Consider the following 21823-nt stretch of genomic DNA (forward strand, 5'->3'; position numbering starts at 1 on the left):
GCCATATAAGTACCAGAATGTTTGAATAATGGAATAGTGAGAGATGAGTAAATGTCAGTGTAGATTTGGGCTTGTTCCACAATGTGGTCTATGTTGACCTGTTGGTCATATCTGTTAATGTTTTTGTACTGCCTTAGATACAGAAAGGCTTTCAGTGTCGAAAGTGGTGTGGCGATGTAGTCAGCACAGGGATGGCATTTTAAGAATCTTTGCTGAACAATCACTCTATGCAATCATGGTGGAAGGAAAATATTTCTAAAAGCTGGCAAGCATGGGAATACTAAAAAGTGCTATGCTTGAATCAAAAATTGCTGTTTAATTTTAAAAATAAGTACAAGAAATTACATGTAGCCAGAGCATTTTCTGGTGCACTGCTGAAAGGCAAAAGTGAAGGCACCACCCAACAGCTTCCCCCATAACACTTTGAATTCAAATTAAGGGAACGCTATCTGAGGACTTTTTGCAGGAAGTGTAGGTTTGCTTTCCCCTCTTTCCCTTTCCCCCACCCCCTTTTTTTCTGTAATAATTACTGAAGCCATTGGTTTAGAGAACTCGGACAGTGGTCCAAGTGGGATGCAGAGAGCTGGTGTGGAGAGCTGTACATACTGAACACGGGTTTTAGTGAGCAGAGAGATACCAGTTTTTGATGCCCCACAAAATCTGCAGCAGTTTGGGAGTGTAGTCTGCTGGAAGTCAGTGTCCTGACTGGAATCTGAACATAATGAAAGCATCTTTATTCACCACCAGTGTCTCTGTAAGCCTTAGCACTTCATGTTAAATACTGGTGCTCTTCCATGTTTCACAGATAGGAAGAAGAATACCAGCTGACCCAATAGCTCTTATTCTTACATCATCCCTCAAGTACTCTGTAAATGCTTCTATACTGCTTCTAATTTCTCTTGCACAGTATGTCTTGATGAAATCCGACTATTCCTTTTCATATACAGTGTGTTTACTTGTAATATCTTACCTATATAATTTCATGCTGATGCATCTTTCTAGATATAGGTAATATTGGTTTTTATCTTCTTATGGCAGAGTGCCCATGATTTGTGGAACTGTTATTCACAGATGCTTATGCACAGGAGAATATATTGTGCTTGGGAGGAAATGATTAATCTGAAACTTGAATGCAAAGGCTTTCTGGTCAGATTTGGTTTACATGGAACACTGTGTCCTTCAAATCACTGGTGACAAGCTGAAGCTCCTGTAAAGTGATGCTTCTCTTGTGTTACGCTTTCACACTGCTATGTGGATGTGTCTGCAGTTTATAAGTGAATTTTTAAGCAGATACTGAAGATACCCATTTTCCTTTATCCAGGCCCATATCAAAGGGATGTGACCTAAATGCATTTTTACTCTGACAGTGTGTAATTTGTAATTAGTATCAAGAACTACATTTCTAAAGAAGTACTATAAATGAAAAACTTAAGTATATAGTGAGATATGAATGCAGCAAAGTTTTAGAATAAAATCTCGGGAATACACTGAAGATGATAAGAAAAAAGTGTATATTTTTGTTAAGGAGTATACTTGCTGTCCTGTATTGGCATACTTATTTTATCATCACAGATCTATTCGGTTATTATGGAAAAACTTACTGTATGGTAACTACACAGAAGGGTTTTTTAATAATTTTTTTTCAATTATCTAACTAAACACTCCCCTCCTCATCAATTAAGATTCCAGCACTTATTTTCTCGTTAATACTAGAGATTTTAAGGAAGGCAAAATAGGAGTTACTGAAGCTATAGCCATTTTGGGCTATGTGGGAGAGCAGTTTTTTGGCTTGCAGAAGTTTTGAATGCCTTTTCCTGTAATTTTTTTGTCAGTGCTAGCTTGTTATCTTACAAAAATAAGCATTTGTAATAGCAGCTGCCATTGTTAAAGTGGGTGTAGTTACTGTATGCTTGGCCTGTAGCTAGATTAGCTGACAGATAGCACCAAAAAGTCTTCTTGGTGCTCAGGGAGACAGAGCACACTCTGTACCTGGGGGAGCATTGTGTGAGCATTAAGGAACTGAAGAGACTGTGTCTGGATCTTCATGGTGAGAGGCAGTTCACCTTTGGCTTTCTGCTGCTAGAAAACATGCTGTTCAATATGGATCTACCACAAATTGGGTGAAGGGTTGCTATAGTGTTGTATTTCTTCACCCAGCAGTTACTCAGAATAGGCTTGCAATTAATTTTTCACTTTATTTCTGCACCTTAGGAAAGCTTTTTATTCCAGAGTCAGAAATATATGTGGAAGTGCTTAGTCCACTTTGTCTTTTGAGCAAATGTCTGCATGAATCTTCACAGGACAGATATACTTTAAATGAGTCTCTGACTGTCAGTGAGTAAGACATATCTCTTTAGGAAAAAGTACCTGTTTAGTATAGCATATTGCTCCTATATCATATCGTATTAATGATATTAATCCATTATTATTATTTTATTATTATCCGTATTGATAAATATATGGACAAGAGATATGAAAAGAAAAGAAAAAAACTTAGAGCACAGACTTAAAAAAAATTAATACCAAATAACAAAACAAGAGGAATAAAACCAAACAACCAAAACCAAAAACAACAAACAAAAACCAAAACAGAAAACCAAAAGCAAACAAACAACAAAAAAAATTTGGGATGATTAGGATACTGGAGTCCTGCTTCATGACTCCTAAGTGCTACTTCAGTACAACTAGTAGATGACAGTAACAGTTAATTGTAATTGTAAGCAGTGTACAATAAGAAACAAGTATAACCCTGGAGAGGAATAATGGTTATCATGAAACCATATCAGTCAAATCATTCTTCCGAAGAGAGCAAACCTTTTAAACTTCTTTCTGCATCTCTGGTCTCCTTCTGTAAGGCTAGTGATTTTTGGGATTTATAGCTTTTTGCATTTACCTTTAAATCATTTAAAGACAGACTTAGTGGTTTTGAATAGTGTCAGGTTAGTTCTCCATTTGCCTTACACTTACTGACTAACCAGTCATTAAGATTTAAAATTTGTAGATTATGTTATGTGTCTTTGCTAGGAATAACATACTTATATGCCTTTAAGTTTTTTATTTCCTTTCTTTTGTTGCTTATTTTTATGATATTTGCTTAGAGAAGTTTAAAATTTTCTTTCCAGCAATGATCTTGGAACATTTGATATCTGCTGATAATTCTGCCATTTTGAACAGTGTCAGAATGTTCTACATTCCCTTTCTTGTTTATAACTGCTTCAAAAATTATTTATAAATTGTAGCTTTTGAAATTCTGTGTAGCTCATCCTGTCCAAGTCACTTGTTTGCATGCTATCTTATTTCCACCATTCCAGTTGGAGGTGGAGAATGTAGTACGCAAGTTTATCTGCTCCTCCCTATGATCCCTATGATCTGAAGCTGACTCAAAGCATATTTTTTTTTGTATAAAATACCTGATGTTCTTCTGTGTTGAGGACAGGGGAGTTAAATTGGCTAAGAAAGTCTTTATCCCGTGCATTATGTCTGGAGATGTTTTACTCTGCTCTGAGAGTCATCCAATATATAATAAGCAATTTAATCTTTAAAAGTAGGACAGACACTTGAAAGAGTTTGAATGTTCTCATATACCTGATAAATGGACAATAAAATTATAAAAATATTATTATAAAAATAATCTCCAATGACAACCGTGGTTTAGGAATTCTGTTTTGGGGTTTATCCTAGTTTTAATCCTATCTTTCTTGTAATGGCTTCAGAGTTTTACATCACCTAAGACCATATATGCTCTGACTCTATATCTTGGCCAATCACACTTCACCTCATACTCCTGTTTTGGGATGGGACAGGCTTGAAAAATCTGAAGCGACAGATCAGTTTGGTGCCTAAGAGATTCAGCTTCATACAAGAAGTGAAGAATTTGGTTCTGTTTAAAGGGGAGTTGACTTATGTGATATATAACAAGTAAACACTTGGTCTTTAACACTTCAGCAAGAGCCAGAGGAGGGCTCTAGTGGGCAAAACTGAGGGAAAGGAATCTCCTTCTAAAACCTGTCCTTGAGATCCTATAACCTGTTGCAGATGAACTAATCGTGTAGTTGACTGTCAGTGAGCACTTGTATTCCAGTGTTTTTAATGACATTACTGCTGTTCTTGGAGAAAGGCCCAGTAGTATGTTACACTGTGATGGTGCAGAATTTACATATTCTCTTCAGCTGATGTAACAGGATTTGGGCATACTGGGATCTGCCCTCTATTGGGATACTGAACTTTGTCATACAGTAATAAATTATGAACCTTGGTATAAGCTGTATTATCACACTTCAGTTATTTTAGTCAAAACACATAAGATTATGAAAATAATTAAGCTGCACAATTGTTACTAGCTTTGGGTCTCATGTATCATGTATCAACATAAGTTATCTACCTTCTGTAATTTCTAGAAATTCTGCTCAGTAATGGTAGAAGCTTTTAGGTTTTGAGAGATAAAATACCATATTCTCTGGAAAACATTCAGTATGAAAGTGAAAGGTCTGAGATCATGTAATGTAACTACTATTTTTTACATGTTGAAAACACCACAGTATGCATATACCTTGATGCATCTGGATTGCTATTGGGAGACTAAATAATGATGGAAAATTAGAGAGCCACAGGAGCTTTTTGTAATATTTGTGTCATATATCTGATAGCTTAGAAAATATACAGGAAAGAGCCGCTCATTTCATTAGCTTTGTAACAAGCATCTGTTGCAAACAGAGGCTGTTGTTTCTTGCCTTGTTTTGTAGGAGTCATCTCACAGGAAGGATGATCCTTCTTGACCAGGCCCTGTGAGGTTCTACTGAAGGGGATGGTTCATTCATGGAGTTAGAGCTTTGGCTGTGAATACTGTCCTGTTAGCAGTGAAATATTCTCTTTGACAACTGCACCTTTTGACATACCAGTCTTCAAGGTATGTCTTCTCTAGCAGAATATTAGAACTCACTTTCATAGTTATATAACTTTTCTGTTTAAGCCTCTATTTTAAGGAGCCAGATACATAGGTCTCTAGGAAGTAGTGTGTTCAATGCTGTTAAGTGGCAGTACCAGGTTAGGAAAGTTTTCTGGTAAGTTTTTCATTTTAATAAGATGTGCCATACCTGATCTTTTGCTTTCTTAGGATGGGCACAAATGGATAGATGATAAATGCCAGCAGTAGTGAATCAGCAGGAGAAGAATGAGAGACTTACAGGAGAACAGACTGTGCCTTGTCCATCCTGATCTGATTCTTTTTACTGATCTTGATATCATTAGAAGAACTTAATGGCAAAAGAGCACTACTGGAACTGTAAGTGGCAAGAAGTTATCTAAACACTAATAGCTGACCTCCTCAATTCAGTGAATGGCTAACTCTTCTGTCACTGCTCCCCACACTGAGTACTGCTCCTTGCATGCCTCCTGGCTGGCCAACTAGACCAGTGTTCTTGGGATCTGTTGAGGCCTGGGTTGCATTTTGCAGGGTTTCAATATTCTTAATTTTTGCTTGAGATCCTCAAAATGAGATCTTTTTCTCTCCAAGTAAGATAGCAGAGAAGCCAAGACATCTAACTGTTGAGAAGCAGAGGAAAAGGAATTGGAGCTACAATTCAGCTTTCATATACCATTATGTACCCTTTGTAAGAAAAATACTTGCAGAGAATTAGTATTTAAATCACTGAGCTATTAGAAGTAAAGATTTGCTTGTGTATTTCACTATCACTTGCTAAAGTAGCATGTCTACTACATACCTTGTTTTTAAAATACTGAGTCATTGATCCATAGAAAACAAGTTGTTAATATATCTGACTATTTAATTACTGTTTGCAAGTCTTCAGACTTAAGACACAGAAACAAAGGATGTTTTGCCTTCTCTGTTGCACAGGATGTTGCAGTAGATTGTTTCCATGCAGCACACTAATCTTATTGTATTTAGTTTTATAGTTCATGAAGCAAATAATCCAAAGTGAGTAAAGCAATTATTAATGTGCAGACCACTTAGCTTATGCATTAAAAACCAGTATTTATCACACTGTTGATCTTGCTCTGTACTTTAGAACTATAGTTTAGATGCATTTCTTTGGAATTTCTTGGCAGCAGCTGATGTCTGTTTGTTTAAAACTACTAATACAAAGAATTCAGAAGATCCTTAGTGTTGCCTTACAGGGGCAAATTTTAAATGTTAAAAATTATCAGAAACAAAAAAACAAAGCCTTTTATTTTTTTGCCTGATTCATGAGAAGGTGAAACATTTAAGAGCAACATCCTGGCTTCCTGATGAAGCAGGGGGGTGAGCTATTGAGAAAGGTCAGGCCCCATGGCCCAAGCTAGCATGTTCTCTGAGGCTTGTTTTTTACCTGCTCACTTAAGTACTACCTTGACTATTCGTGGCTACCTTGGACTCATGAATAGGTGCTGCTGTATGAAGATCAGAATTCTCTGTACCTTGCAGGATCAAGTTCTTGGTGGAATATGCTTTGGATGTCATATTTTTATTTTGTGCTGTGGTACAGTGATATGGAGACTGGCAGCCTAGCACAGTGCCATGTAGGAAAGCTTCAGCTTGCCTGGAATAGATGAAGGAGTTTGCTATAGATGAAATAAAATAAAAAATATTAATTAAACCCTACAGGTTTAATTAAACCCCCTCACTAAGTGAAGGGTTTTCTGCAGTATGCAGGAGTTTTATACAGGCACGGGAAAATATTTTTTCCACAGACCCAGCAGACAAGAATATTTAATGAATATTTTAGCCAAGCCTTGAGTTAAAATCCAAATTGTTTTGATCGCTTCAGAAGTCATGTTCTGTAAATATATACAATACTTAAATTCTGCATAAGATAACTGTTGGTTTAGTAAGCAAAAGCTTTCAGACTCGGTTGGTCTTTCCCACCTGCATGGAGAGAAAGCACAAGAGTTCTTTGTGCAAGCTAGAATAGGTTGGTTGAGCTGTCACATGAGAGGAAGATAGCTGCTTCTCCTTTTTAAAGAAGAGGCAGAGATTATGAAGCCTCCACTGTTGTATTACATTGTTCATGAATTCAAGTCCAAGGGCCTCTAAAAGACTTTTTTTATATCAGTTGGGAAGTTAATCATGATTATATGAACAAATGAAATACTGTGTCATTCTTTCACTGCTGAGGTGGTGTTTTCTGTCTAGTACACAAAGTATTCATGCAACTGAGATGGTTCATGCCATGGAATAACTAATATAAAACACCAGATTAACAATATTTTAATTTGCACCTATTTTAAAGCTGTGCTGTTCTTGTCAAAGATTTTTTTGTCTTTAAACAGATTTTTTTGACTGAGGAAAAAATGTAAAGTTGACTGTTTTTACACAGTGGCTTCTTCTGTATTTGAAACTTTCAGGCACGTTCTTCATTTGGACTCTACCTGCTGCTATATCTTTGCTTTTCAAGAATTATCACTAGTGTTTGTCTCTGTTTCTAGAAGGTAATGGTATGGAATTCAATGCTGGGACAAAAATTATTCTTATGTGACTTGCATTAGATTTAGAATTAAGCATTAATGCTTAACCTCTGAAAAAACATTCATTTTTAGGTGGATTGTGTTTCTATTTATAAACATTTTTAAGTCTTTAATCACTAGACACGGTTCTACATATCCAAAATCACTTATTAACAGTAGGTTTAGATTATAGGTTGCTTGAAAGAAAATATATTTTGTTTACAGTATCCGTTTGCGTATTACATTTCAGCACTGGACAGGAAGAATTATTTCCTGCCTCAGAATCCTTTGTTTCCTTTGTCTCTACAATGAGAGAAAAAAAAATAATGGGAGCAATGTCCTTTTGACCAGCAAAAACTTCATTTATTTTTTTTTTAAGTACAGATTTGCTATAAATGACCCTAGTAATACATTGCTGCTGAAGATAGGAATGGTAATTTTAACGTCATTGTATTACAATGAATGTTACAGGGAATACGTTGTAGGTCATCATACAGTACATAAATGCAGTTGTGGCTTCATAGTTAAATGTTTTAAAAGCTGAGACTTCATGCAAGACAGCAGTGGTTATAGCTAAATTATTATATAGCTCTGTCTTCCACTTTGTGATCTTACTTTTGTAATAAAATCTCATTCTGACAGTTGGCTTAACCAAGCTTGCTTATTTTTAAAGAGCACTAGCCTCATTAAGATGGGTGGGGATCATGTGCTGCTGCTTAAGAATGTGGTTTTCTTGGTGATTTAGCAGATAGCTCAGCAGAATCAGGAAATCTTCCAGACTGTCCATATTTCTTTTTCAGTGTCTGACAATACTTTTTGCTTTTCTGTTATTGTCAGGAATCACATGCAACTAGTTTGCTGTAGATCAAAAAGTACAAGTCCAAATGGATTTAATTTTTATTTTACAGATACAAACATGCTATAAAATTTGCTATTATTGTAACCAACTTCAATAGTTCTTGAGTCATCAGTCACTCAGAAAGCAACTGTCAAGGCCACTACCCTGAATTTTGTGACTTCTGTGTCTAATTTAAATATATTTTAAGCCAGGTTGGATGGGGCTGTGAGCAACCTGGAAAGGTGTCCCTGCCTGCGGCAGGGGGTTTGGAACTAGATCATCTTTAAGGTCCCTTCCAACTCAAGCCATTCTGTGATTCCGTGATACTTACTGTGTGTTAGTTTACAGGTTCTCTTTTCTGAGAAGAGTTGATACATAGGAAGAGGCACTATGTACATAGTTTCAATCTTGTTTATCCTATTAAGATGGAATATTTTCACCATTAATTTAGATTCATTGTGTAAATTGTATTAAAATAGAGATTGCAAGCTTTGAATTGCCAAGGAATGCATGAACCATTGCAGCACTTGTGAAACCACTGGTGAATGACATGACATAGAGTAATTTTTGTATTGGTTTTATATTTGTCAAGATCTTCCTTTTTATTGGGTGTTCAGTGTTACAAGCAGTACACACATTTTAAACAAATATCCCCCTAAACAGGTATGGTTCAAATGGGAGAATAACAAATTAGCTTAAAAGGCTTGTTGGTCTGTTGGAAATAATGTTTTAGCAGCTGCGTTGTAAGGAGAGGGAGAATAGGGTGGCACAAAGTTTAAGAATGCTGTGGCATTACACTTTAACTAAAACTAATTGTGGTTATGACTTTTTTTTTTTTCTTTGCTGTAGTCGTGACATGGAGAATAAAGATACCCTCAGGGGGTTGCAGAAGATAGATGACCGCCCAGAAGAGCGCATGATCAGAGAGAAACTCAAAGCAACGTGTATGCCAGCCTGGAAGCATGAATGGCTAGAAAGAAGGAGCAGAAGAGGCCCCGTGGTAAGTGGCACTGGTGAAAGGGTAACAGCTATTACAAACAAAAATCCCTTAAAATTGTTTCTATAAAAACCTCTTTTTCTTAAATTTTTTCCTACTTTTAATTATGGTCGTCCTGCCCGTTGTTTATGAGGTGTTTAATAAGAAACTGTGGGTGATTTTCTGAGATGTAGGCGTTCGTTGAGCTTTGTTTTTAGGCAAAGATGTTATCGCTGTGCTGCTGCTTTGGGTACTATCGCCTACTACTGCGGCAATACTGCCCTCTAACGGCAACAACCAAAATAGCTCCTGTTCATTAGGTAGAAACTTGCTAAAAACGGCAACAAAAGTAAAACCCAAACTGAGCTATTCCTTCAGCCCGGTCTCAACTCTGCTAAACTGTGGATGACAGAATATTCTGTTAGCCTTCATTTAGCATAAATGGCTTGGACGCGGTTTTAAGAAATGCAGATAGATCAAACCCCAAAATTTTTAAGCATTGTTACAATTCTATTCAGCATAATGCTGGTTGATTAATAGCCACTACTTACCTATAAATGTAGTTGCATTGGCTGATGTGACTCCCATGTACCAATTGATGGTAGTGCTAATTTAAAGCTAAGATCATCGGATGCAGTAAACAAGTGTTTGGGGCAGCTTTTCTAGAACAGAAATAAGCTGGTTCTCTTGGTTCTATCATGAGAAATAACACTGAAAATACTTACAAGTGCACCAAAAAACCAATACCTCAAAGGGTCAAATAATACCAAACAATTTTTACTTGAAAAAATTTAAATATGTCTGTGTTAATGCATGGCTTGAAATTGTTTCTCTGCTCAGCCCACTTCCCTTGAGGTTTCTGGGTGTTTTAATACATTTGATGCTCCAGATCCTCAGTTACTATAATTTACATTTTAAATGTTTTCAAGCACTAGTAGCTGGTAACTTTAACTTGTCCATAGATACAATATTTGCATTCTGACTTCCCAGCAAAGAAGCATTACAGTAATTGGTAGGAGGAGAAAAAAGGCTTTCATTGCTCTTTATACTTCTCTTCTATCCCATTCACTTTAATAATAACTAGGCACTAATTCTAGATGTCTCTTCCTACACATACCCTGAGCAGGGAAAGCCCCTTCCAGTTTTTATCTCAATCAAAGAGACCTCTGGAACTTTCTAGTAGAGTCTGCTCTGTTTATCTCAAGTGTTACTTTGAGCTTCCTTCTAGTTTTGAGTCAAGCCTCTGAAACATCAATAATATAGAACTAAAAGTGAATCTGCTCAGTGTGACTGTTTTTAATTCAATTGCCAGGACCTTACTCTTCTTATGTGTTAATGTGGGTCTGACAGACAGACAACTGAAAGTTGTGTTGAAATACTCCAATCCTCAATGTCAAAATTTAAGTGTTCATGCAACAAAGCACTGTATTGGAAGTGTATGTACTCCCTTTATTTAAGCATGTGTGTCTATTGATGTCATGCAGCGCTGTGCGCAGTGATTAGCTCAGATACCAGATGTTGTATAGCTATTTTACTTGTATGGCAGACAGAAAATGTTGGTGTGGTTTTTAGAGGACATAGCACACCTGGTTTTGCTGGCTTGCCTCTAAGTTTAAAATTTCTACTTTGCACTAAGTGTTGTGCTGTAGAAATAGTAGCCCTAGTATTTCTCAGCTGGTTCTGTATGTAGTGGATGGATCCAATATTACAACTTCTAATAAGCACACAGTGCCTGTAGAAAGAAATTCTTTTAGTTTCTACTGTCCATATGGGGAAACTGCTGTCCTTTGAACTATCTCGAATGACAATTATAGAAGTAATTGGAGAATCAAATCAATTGGTGCCACAACTAACATAAGTGGCACAAATGGACAGAAAGAAAGGTTCTTGCTTTTGTGTTGCATGTAAATCAATAAGACAACCCCTATTAGACATTAAGAGTAGGACCCAAGGAATATGCAAACTTTGCATATCTATATAATGACTTAGTTTTGATTAATTTGTTTTGCTTTAGTGTAAAATTACCAATTTTTAATTCTAACACGTGGTTTAATTCCCACAAGGTCGTGAAACCTATCCCCGGGAAAACAGATGGATCAGAAATGAACAAACTCTGTCTAGAACCTCAGTCTGAAGGACAAAGCACTGCTTCTTCACCTACACAGAAAGGAAGACGTAGTCCTTCTCCTAGCAGCTCCTCTTCATCATCTGCTAGGACAGTTAAATCTGAGTCACCAGGTGTTAGAAGAAAAAGGGTATCTCCAGTGCCTGTAAGTTGCAAGCTGTGATGTAATTTTTAATTTTACTATATTCTACAATCTCTTGCTTATAGGGGCAGTTGGTCCTCCCTCTGTAGAGCAAGATGCTGATACAAAGAGGTTATAGCAGGATATTGCTTGAGTGACATACACAAAACATCTGATGTGATGTTGCTTATGTGTGGAATTTTATTGTCTATTCTTAAGGGTGCATTTTGTTCTTCATTTAGTCCTGCTTTCATTTTTTATTTCTGGACATAAATGAAGAAATATAGTCATGAAACATGTATGTTTGCTTAGCTTGATTAACATGAAGAGGTGCTAGTACTTTCTTTTTCTCCGTATGGTCAGTTTTTTCCTACATGTCAGTTCACCAGGCAGGTATATTCCACTGAGGGATAGGATTGCTGACAAGATTAAGATTCCTGCAGAGAAGTATTACTGGTATCCTGTTTGTGATCCTCTATTTTTGATCTTTTTGTACAGATTAGGGAAGACTTAGACATGTGCATTGCTAGAAGTCTAAAATAACTATCACTGCATTTGAGAAGATCTGGAATAGAATGTTTTGAGCAATAGTAACTGGCTTAATTAAAGAAGAGTATAATATTTTAAAGAATAATATCTAATGCATTACCTTGTAAAAATGCTCATCGAACAGTTACGCTTCAGTTGACTTGCCTACAAATTCACAGGGCAATTAGATTAAGAATAAAATCCAGTTGTCCTGTTGTTCTAAACAAGTATTTCCAATGTCAGGAATGGCAGTATATATTTTAACTGTGAACTAGAGACATATACAACAAGTTACAGCACTGCAGTGCTGGTCCTTTCCTCTTGACAAGAGAAACTGAAAGGTTAAAAAAAAACCAAACAACTCAAACTATCTTATTTAGTCCTTGATCCATTTTTACATGCTTGTTTTTATTTGTTTTATATTAGCCTTTCACATTAAAAACGTTAGAAATACAGATTATATTTTACTTAACTGATGGACACTGAATCAGTTATTACTTTCAACCTGATATGAAATTCAGGGGATATAAATAAAAGCTGAAGATTTGATATTGCATGGAACCATTAATGCATCTCATAATGTTAGAAGTGTGAATAACTTAAATGAAAGCAATTTTCTTAAAAGGTTTGGGCCATTGAATTTTTTATCAATTAAAAAAAAAACACAAAAGCATCCTCAGCTAAAAGTTACTCTTATTATGCAAAAGAGAGAAAGCTGTATCTTTTTTTCTTTTCTTTGAAGTTTTCTTAAACTTTTGGTCGTCATTGAACGTATAATCCCTTTTGTAAACTCTAGTCATAGCACTTCTCATTAATAATGTTATGATTTTATAACATTATATAGTAATTTCCTGTATTGAGTCATAAGTCCTGATTATCTTCAGATTGAATTACACTTGATAATTCAGTAGTAATATGGTAAGGCAACCAAGGGAGATGTCAAAATAGAAGCAATTTAAAAGACTCCTGTTGTAGTGTCAGACAAGTTTCAGATACAGCATTTCAGTTTTTCTTCTGCTTTTGAGTTTTGGGCATGGACAAAGTAATCCTTTTAAAGTTATATAGTCTGAGCAGATTGTAGTAGTTTCAGGTTTTTGGGACTCCTGTTCCATGTCATTTGACAGGGGTGAAATAAATAAATAACCCACACCTAATTAAACATACTTTTGTCCTATGAATGCTTATGACAGAACCACTTGTGTAGTTTCAGAGTGGACGGATAACACCACCACGACGAGCCCCATCTCCAGATGGCTTCTCTCCATACAGCCCCGAGGAAACAAATCGTCGTGTCAACAAAGTCATGCGAGCCAGGCTGTACCTGCTGCAGCAGATAGGACCCAACTCCTTCTTAATTGGAGGAGACAGCCCTGATAATAAATATAGAGTGTTTATTGGGCCTCAGGTAGAGCATGTTTTTTATGTTGTTTGTAGCTTTTACTAATTCATAGTTATTCTTGGAAAACTGTTCAAAGCCAAATTAGATCAATGATTACGGTTCTGTAAAGCAATGTCTAAAAGTTGTCATTTGTGCTTGTGTAGTATAATGATCAGCTTCTGTTTTGTAAATCAGTTTTGTCTGAAGTTTCTCTTTAAAAAAAAAAAAAGACTTTAGTTTGGAAGTAATTATTGTTGTCCTGTCTATTTTTCATTCCTAGAAGTGGTTCTTAATTAATTGTCTTAAGTATTTTTGGTTAAAATTCGGCCACTTACTTCCTCTATTCATTGGATGTATATAAATGACAAGCACATGACATAATTCCCTTAATAGTGTGATAATTTCATTAATACCCCTAATGAGTTCCTTTTTCATAAACTTTCTTGGTACTAATGTGATGCAGTATTGGGATATATCTAGGCTGGGTAAACAGAAGCATCTCATTTAAGTTTGATTGCTGTCATGTTGTGGATTTATGATTATATGCATAAACTCCTTCTAGTATGAAGCTTCAGTTGATTTAAAAAAGGGGGGGAGATAAATTGAAAACTAGTGTTGTAATTGTCTGCTTTTTCATTTGTATTTTTGAATATTATTTTGGGCTTTCTCATTTTCTATAAAGCCATGTAAGAGGGTATTTATGCCTATATATGAAATATTTTGCATAAACTCCTTTTTTTGTGTGGGGGTGGATAGTGTATGTTCTGTCATGCACTTAAATGTGGAAAACTGATCAAGTCAGTAGATCCTTAGCATATTCTTTTCTTTGCAGACTTGTAGCTGTGGCCGTGGGACGTTTTGTATTCATCTGCTGTTTGTTATGCTGCGGGTGTTCCAGCTTGAACCCTCAGACCCAATGCTCTGGAGAAAAACACTGAAAAACTTTGAGGTGATCAATTTCTAATAGATCTATTGGCAGATCTAAAATACACTCCGTGATGACCTTAGAACATTGTCTTAAAAATGCTGAAAAATGTTGGATTTCAAAGCCATAAGAACATATGTTTTTAATTATATCTTTAATTCAGTCTCAAGAGCTCTATAAGTGGAAAAAATTACCTGTAAATGTAAGACATAGCTAAATGAATAGTAGAGAGTTGTAGTTTAGCGAGTGATTCAAATGTTGAGATTTTCTAGTCAAATTTGTAGATCTGTCTCACCGACTTGTGAGAAGGTAAACAGAACATGGGACTTTGGAAGTGATTATGTGTATACTTAGAGCTGTTATGAATTTCTAATAAGTAAACAAGTTTTTGTTGTAAAGTGTTTCTTGCGATCTGTTTAGTAGTAAGACTTCTGAAATTCCTTCTGCTAATGCATTATTGTGAAGGTGAATAAGGATTTTTTTTTAGCAGTAGTTATGCTTTGGTAATATTGCTTTTAATTACTAGCTATTCACAGCATAAACACAACTGTTGCTATCTTTTTCTGACGTTAGGTTGAGAGTTTGTTCCAGAAATATCACAGTAGGCGTAGCTCAAGGATCAAAGCTCCATCTCGTAACACCATCCAGAAGTTTGTCTCACGCATGTCCAATTCTCATACATTGTCATCATCTAGTACTTCTACATCTAGTTCAGAAAACAGGTTAGTATTTTTTAAAAGGAATTAAAAGCTTTATTCTGTAGTTTTAGAATCACCTACATTCTTTTTGTTCAAAGCTGCTTTCATTTCAAGCCATGTTAAGTCTCTGCATTTTTGCAAGCAATTGAGTCAAGCATACATTAGTCACTGTGGTACCAAGTGGGCATATTTGTTTTGTAACTTCTGTTTGGAAAGTGTTAAAGTAGAGTTGTGAAAAGAATTTTTTTGACCCTATGTGAATTTGGGAAACAAACTTTTGAGATGTAAGTGCATGACTGAAGCATATATTAACTTGGAAGCCTATTTGTGTGGATTTGTTCAAATACAGCACCTTGTGCAAGTGTTGACAAAAGAGTGAACATTTTTCTTTATCTCATGTCTTGCTTTGGAGAAAAGTTTGTGCCTATGACAATATACTGAAAAAGTTTTGAGTAACTACACTCTGTGTAATCATATATATAAAAATATATCTATATAAACACAAGCCAGTGTACGTTTTTAGAAACACTTGATTTAAAATGGGTGATTAAATTGTTTTAAGAGAACTATTAAACTATTAGTTTTATAGTTTATATGATATAAATAATGCCTTGTTTATGAGTTTTAAATGGTTTTATTATTTGATTATTTTTCCCCATACTACTTCTACTTGAGTGCTTTTACGTGTTCTTTTCTGTGATTTTGAAAAGATAGTGGTTAATTATTTAAACAAGTAATTTGTGCTTGCATTAGTTAGTGGGTGAACTGAACTTTATCTAGAGAGGTCAAACCACAGGAGGCAACCCAAACTGAGGCTTTCTTTTGTGTGAAGTGAAATATAACTGAAGGACTACCTTGATATGTTACTTTCTGATAAGCATATAATTAGATGAATATATTCAGACTGGTTTAAAATTCTGATATACAGACTGTGACCTTAATTTCACATCATATTTTACTTATTTTTCTAAATTGAATCACTGTAAATAAATGGCATAAACAAAGCTGTTAAATACATAATCTACTCTGGAACTACTTACCTGGCAAGCCAGTGCCTTTAAAGTAGATACCCCGTGTAGCAAATTTTTTTTTCTGTAGGATTGCAAACCTCACTGCATTAGTTAGCACTTTTTGCAGGATGAAAGATTTTTCAGTTTTTGTCAGTACACCTGGTGATTGGTTCCTTGCTATCCTGATTCAATGAGATAAGCTGCCATTTTGTGCAAGTCTAATTTTGTGTGGTATAAATATTGGGGAACACTGAGCATCAGATTCATTTGACATAAAAGTTCACTCAGTCTTGAGTCACAATTACTGTGACTTGGACTTATTTTTTGTTTACTGATAATTCTTCAAAAATAAGTTTCTCATTGATAGGTATATGTGCTATGGAAATTAATTTTTCACTGTTTTGGATTTTTTCAAGGAAAAAATAGACTAAACCATTTGCAAAGAAACAGAAGGGAATACAGGTGTATAGAAATAATGTATGTACAAGTTATTTTAAAAATATATTGCTGGTGAACAAATACAGAGTTCCTGCAAAGCTTTAGATGCACACCAACTATAACTTATATATTTGCTATGAATAATAAGAGTTTTGCACATTTAAACAATATTGCAAAAAGTTAAAAATCTATGTTTTTCCCTGCATGTTAAGTTTGGAATAATTTTTTTGTTATGTCTGGTTATATCCATTTAAATATTAAGGTGGGGAAAAATAAAATAGAAACAACATGTAAAACACAGAACATAGGTTTTTTTAAACATTTGCATGTGACGTGTAGGTATGTTAGTGTTCATGTGAATTTATTCCATCAGTTTCTGTTAGTGGCAGAAACTTCTTGAGTAGTTGTTGATTTTTTGAGTTTTATATATGTTCGTCAAACAGTATTTACAGTTTCCTGTAATGGACTAAAGAATATCTTGTACTCTGAAAGGAGTGTGGTGGAAAAGGAAGTTGATAGCTTTCAAAATATAAAAATTTCTTAGTTTTTCAAAACCAGAGGGTAGATTAAAAAGTGAAGGTTGGTTTGTTTAAAGAAGCCTTAGGGGAAAAAAAAAACATTAAGTGGCCGAAGCTGGGCCTTTCAATATCTAATTGGTATCTGACCTAGTTTGAAAAGATGTCATGCGCTTTGTGACTTTCCCTTTCATTTCAACAAAGTGTTGTCTGTACTCAGTGCTTCTCAAAATCTGGTTACTTAGTTATTCAGACCAAGGTTTAGGAGAATGTTTCATGAATATAGTTATCTAGAAGTGACTGTTTCAAACTGCATGTTAATCTTTTTCACTGCTGAAGCCTGTTCTGAATTTTTATATGCCACTTTTACAATAACAAATACCTCTTTTTCTAGTACGAAGGATGAAGAAGAACAAATGTGCCCCATTTGTTTGTTAGGCATGCTGGATGAAGAGAGCCTAACTGTATGTGAAGAAGGCTGCAGGAACAAATTGCACCACCACTGCATGTCAATATGTATGTTATCATATTGGTTTTGTAAAGTTCTGGTGACTCTAAATATGCAGAAATATAACTTCATGTGGTTTTGGGGTGTGGTTGGTTGGTTTTTATTAAAAAGCAGAAACCTCCTCTTAAGTGACAACTGTTAACTCTGTGCGAGTTTGTCATTCAGGTACTATTAATATGCTTTATTTTATCGCTTATTCACAAATCAAGTTTGTAATTTGATGCTCTGAGAAAGAAGTCAATTGCAGGGCTAGGAATTTGAGCCTCCTTTACCTGAGTGAAAAGATTGTCCAATTAGAACAAGGTTAGGAACAAACTTTCAGCCTTCTTTGAGTTGTCATTAGCATGCATGAGAGTCATCTACTGTCAGCTAGGATTATATTGTGAATTATGAAGTATGTTTATATAATACATTAAAGTATATGAATATTTACAGTTTGCTTTAACAAATAAATTTGAAAAAGTGTTGCCTGTGTTTGAGGTACTACAAAAGGAACTGCATTTCAGTTCATTTCAGTATTTATAATACTAATCATAGTACTAAAGCATTTCTTCATGCAAATAAAAATGTTTAAATGCCCAGGCTGTTGCAAATGGCTCAGAAGTGTTTATTCTGAAACTAATGTGTAACAAATGTGGATAGAGCCTTTCCTAAATCTTCGTTCGCGAAGCCTAGCCATGATGATGATGAACGTTCTTCAGTAAAACTTAATAGTAATGCCATCTTCTGGCTTTATACACTGTAAAACTGAAGGACATATTATTCTGTTTGTGTTCCAGGGGCAGAAGAATGCAGAAGAAACAGAGAGCCACTCATCTGTCCTCTTTGTAGATCTAAATGGAGATCTCATGATTTCTATAGGTGAGGATTCAGTTGGTGTATAACAAAAACTATCTGTTTCTGGATCCTTCGTTGACGTTTCTAAGTATGCTGAGGTATTTACCTCAATAAATGTTTAATTTGTTAATCCATGTTATTTGTTGTTGATCTGTAGTCATGAATTGCCAAGCCCTGTGGATTCCTCTCTTCTCCGTGTGGTTCAGCAACAATCTCAGCAGCAATCTACAGCTGGATCACAGAGAAGAACCTATGACAGCAATTTTAACCTTACTCATTATGGGGTCCAGCAGATACCTTCTACATATAAAGATTTAGCTGAGCCATGGATTCAGGTAATTTTACTTTGTAAAGGAAGCTTCAAGTATAAAAACTGATTTTGAACTGTTTTGCTAGATTTGTCACATCAAAGTTCAAAAATTTATTCTAAATCCTATCAGCTTTATGGTTGATTATTATTAGAAGGTTATATTTAACTTGCATCAGAAAAGAAGGGTTTACAGTCTTGTTTTAACTGAGGCTTCAGTTCTGAACCTAATCTCATACCTCATGTCAAAGGTCCACATAGTAAAATTTAGTATTCTTAACTCTGGTTTTGGTTGTGCAAGGTATCACATAAACACAGACCTGGCTTATGCAACACAACTCAGGTAAAAATAAGTGCCAAATGACCTAAATAACATCTAGAGTCTAGAGGTGGGTTCAGCTGAGCAGAGGTCACACACTTAAAAATGGGAGAACTTGTATTTCCTACATTTCTGCTGTTATTTTGTCTGGTATAGCCAGACCTTGGTTTCAGGATTGTTTATATTGATGTCTAAAAACCAACTTTATACTGAATAATTAAAATTCAAAGTCGATGAAACCATCCACATAGTCATCCTTCCGCTTTTCTTAACAGTTTTTAGATAACCAGTGATTTACAATTTATGGTATTTCATTTCTATCACAGAATCTGTTTTTTAAGACACTCCACCTTCTGACACATTTTTTCTTTCAGACTTAATGATTTTTCACTAGAAACATTTATTTCCTCTTTTTGATTGCTCTTCTTAGGTATTTGAGTTGCAGTATTATTGTTTGACTCCTGTAATGTTGCTTTCTTCCTTGGCAGGTATTTGGGATGGAGTTGGTTGGCTGCTTGTTTTCCCGAAACTGGAATATACGAGAAATGGCACTTAGACGTCTTTCCCATGATGTTAGTGGTGCTCTGTTGCTGGCTAATGGTGAAAGCACTGGAAATTCTGGAAGCAGCAATGGAAATAATACAAGTGCTGGAGCTCTGGGAGCAGCTAGTGGGTCATCTCAGGCCAGTATCTCAGGAGATGTGGTGGTGGAATCCTGCTGCAGTGTGCTGTCCATGGTCTGTGCTGACCCTGTCTACAAAGTGTATGTTGCTGCTTTAGTAAGTAGTTGTTTACTCATATTTTAGTAATTTATTAGTTACTTCACTTTGAAGGGTGAGGGAAAGGGAGAAGATATATGAAGTCAGGCATCCCAGTAACTGTTGTTGAGCACCGCTGATGACTTAACTTTTAACAATCATTTGAAAGTGGGGCAGTGAAAATAGTCATCATGAGTGAAAGGACATAACTTCACTGGCCAAATATAAGGAAGCAGTTGCTACAGTGCTAAATACTGACAGTATGTCTTTCTAGTCTGAAAGAAGACCTGACTAGTTCTAGCAGTGAATATGTAGTAAGCTATATAACCTTTGAATATATTTTGAACACAATTTATGTAAAACTTAATTTACAACTCTTCAAGGTTTACTTGCATCTCTTTAAAAAATAAAAATTATGTAGCTAATTTGATTTCATATATATTGCTTTTTTCCTTTCTCTTAGAAAACTTTAAGAGCCATGCTGGTGTACACTCCCTGTCATACTTTGGCAGAGAGGACTAAATTACAGCGACTTCTCAAGCCAGTTGTAGAGACAATATTAGTTAAATGTGCAGATGCCAACAGGTATGGTGTCTCATGAACTTTATTTTCATCTTAAAGCTTTGTTTATTGCTATTCAAGTGGAACTAGTTGGTGATAAAATAAAGTGTGTGGATCATAATTACATCATTGTTTTGTTTCTCTAACTGCTGCCAGCAAACTTCTGGCTTGAAAGATGTAGGTTTTGAAGGCAACTGATTGTACTTTTCCAACACTTAAAATTTTAAATACTTTGCTTTCATAAGGCCTTTTTTTCCCCCCTTAAAATAAAGGAAGATATTAGGTGCAGTCATGAACCATTCCCTCCATCACAGTTGATATTGTTTTGGTCTAATTCTCATGACCAAATTAAACTGTCCTTACTTGTCCTATTTCAGCACAAGTTGTTGCATATCTGTGCCATGAAGTGTTAACATGAATATAACCCTTCTGGTTTTTAATTCAAAGTGTAATGTTAGGAGACAGCTATTTAGAGTAAATGCCCTTGGCTTGAGTCTTCCTGTCCTAGGCTACCCTGTTTGTTCTGCCAGACCAACCATTTCTTCTCCTATACTGTAAACTAGATACAGAAGTCCACCAGCTTGAGTTTTGTTTCTCTAGTTTTAGTTTCTAAGCACCATTTCCTCTGAAACTGCAGCTAGAGATGCCCCAGTAATAGTCTAGCAAGAGATTATCTAAAGGTAAAGTAATAATTGAAATAGAACTGTTCTTATGTTTTTGTATTTCTGAAATTGGCCACTTTTTGCAAAAGGATGAGGTACAATTTGGGTTTCTGTTTGTGTATTAGTGATAAACATTACATTTTTGGAAGTATCCTTGTAAAAAATGTCACAACTATTGGTAGCTTAAAGAATTACAGAAATTTGCTGGAATAAAGTGATGTGAAGTCATTTTACACACAATCCCTAGCTAGTGATTTTTGAAATATAATGAGTAGAATCTTTTTCCTTGAAAGCATTTGCTGAAAGAGTTCTTTTTTTGGTTTTAATTTCTCACAGTCGAACAAGTCAACTTTCAGTCTCAACGCTACTGGAGATGTGTAAAGGTCAAGCTGGCGAGCTGGCAGTTGGGAGAGAAATACTTAAATCTGGTAATAATAGCTCTTCATGCAGAACTGAATTATAATTGCAAGCAAATACACTGGGATTTACCAAGTATCAGCATGGCAAAGAGAACAGTATTCCTCTAACAGTTTGGAAGGGTGATAGTTTGGGCACACTGTGTGTAATTCTGTAAGATACTGTTCTGATCTTTATTTAATCTTCATGTTATCGACTTTTTTATAGGATCCATTGGTATTGGAGGTGTTGATTATGTCTTAAATTGTATTCTTGGAACCCAAACCGAATCCAGCAACTGGCAAGCACTACTGGGGCGACTTTGTCTAATAGACAGACTTCTCTTGGAATTTCCTGGTGAATTTTATCCCCACATTGTCTGTGGAGATGTTTTACAGGCTGATACTGTAGTAGACAGGTACTTATGTGACTGTTACTCTTGTAGTTGAATTTGTTGTCAGCAATTTCATAAAAGAAGTATTT

At 35.5% G+C, this 21823-nt stretch overlaps 1 protein-coding gene across 1 annotated transcript in view; it reads left to right on the forward strand.

The window, feature by feature from the left end:
* MAP3K1 (mitogen-activated protein kinase kinase kinase 1) overlaps positions 1–21823 on the forward strand; it is a 58046-nt gene that overhangs the window by 24634 nt on the left and 11589 nt on the right. Inside the window, exons 3-14 of the mRNA XM_017811093.1 lie at positions 9128–9278; positions 11318–11524; positions 13233–13433; positions 14239–14355; positions 14905–15053; positions 17387–17508; positions 18280–18361; positions 18495–18672; positions 19452–19742; positions 20185–20306; positions 21281–21372; positions 21569–21758. Of these exons, the coding sequence (XP_017666582.1) occupies positions 9128–9278; positions 11318–11524; positions 13233–13433; positions 14239–14355; positions 14905–15053; positions 17387–17508; positions 18280–18361; positions 18495–18672; positions 19452–19742; positions 20185–20306; positions 21281–21372; positions 21569–21758 (1902 nt within the window). The remainder of the gene's footprint in view (positions 1–9127; positions 9279–11317; positions 11525–13232; positions 13434–14238; positions 14356–14904; positions 15054–17386; positions 17509–18279; positions 18362–18494; positions 18673–19451; positions 19743–20184; positions 20307–21280; positions 21373–21568; positions 21759–21823) is intronic.

The sequence above is a fragment of the Lepidothrix coronata genome, unplaced genomic scaffold, assembly GCF_001604755.1.
Source record: "Lepidothrix coronata isolate B3197 unplaced genomic scaffold, Lepidothrix_coronata-1.0 Scaffold31, whole genome shotgun sequence".
NCBI lineage: Eukaryota > Metazoa > Chordata > Aves > Passeriformes > Pipridae > Lepidothrix > Lepidothrix coronata.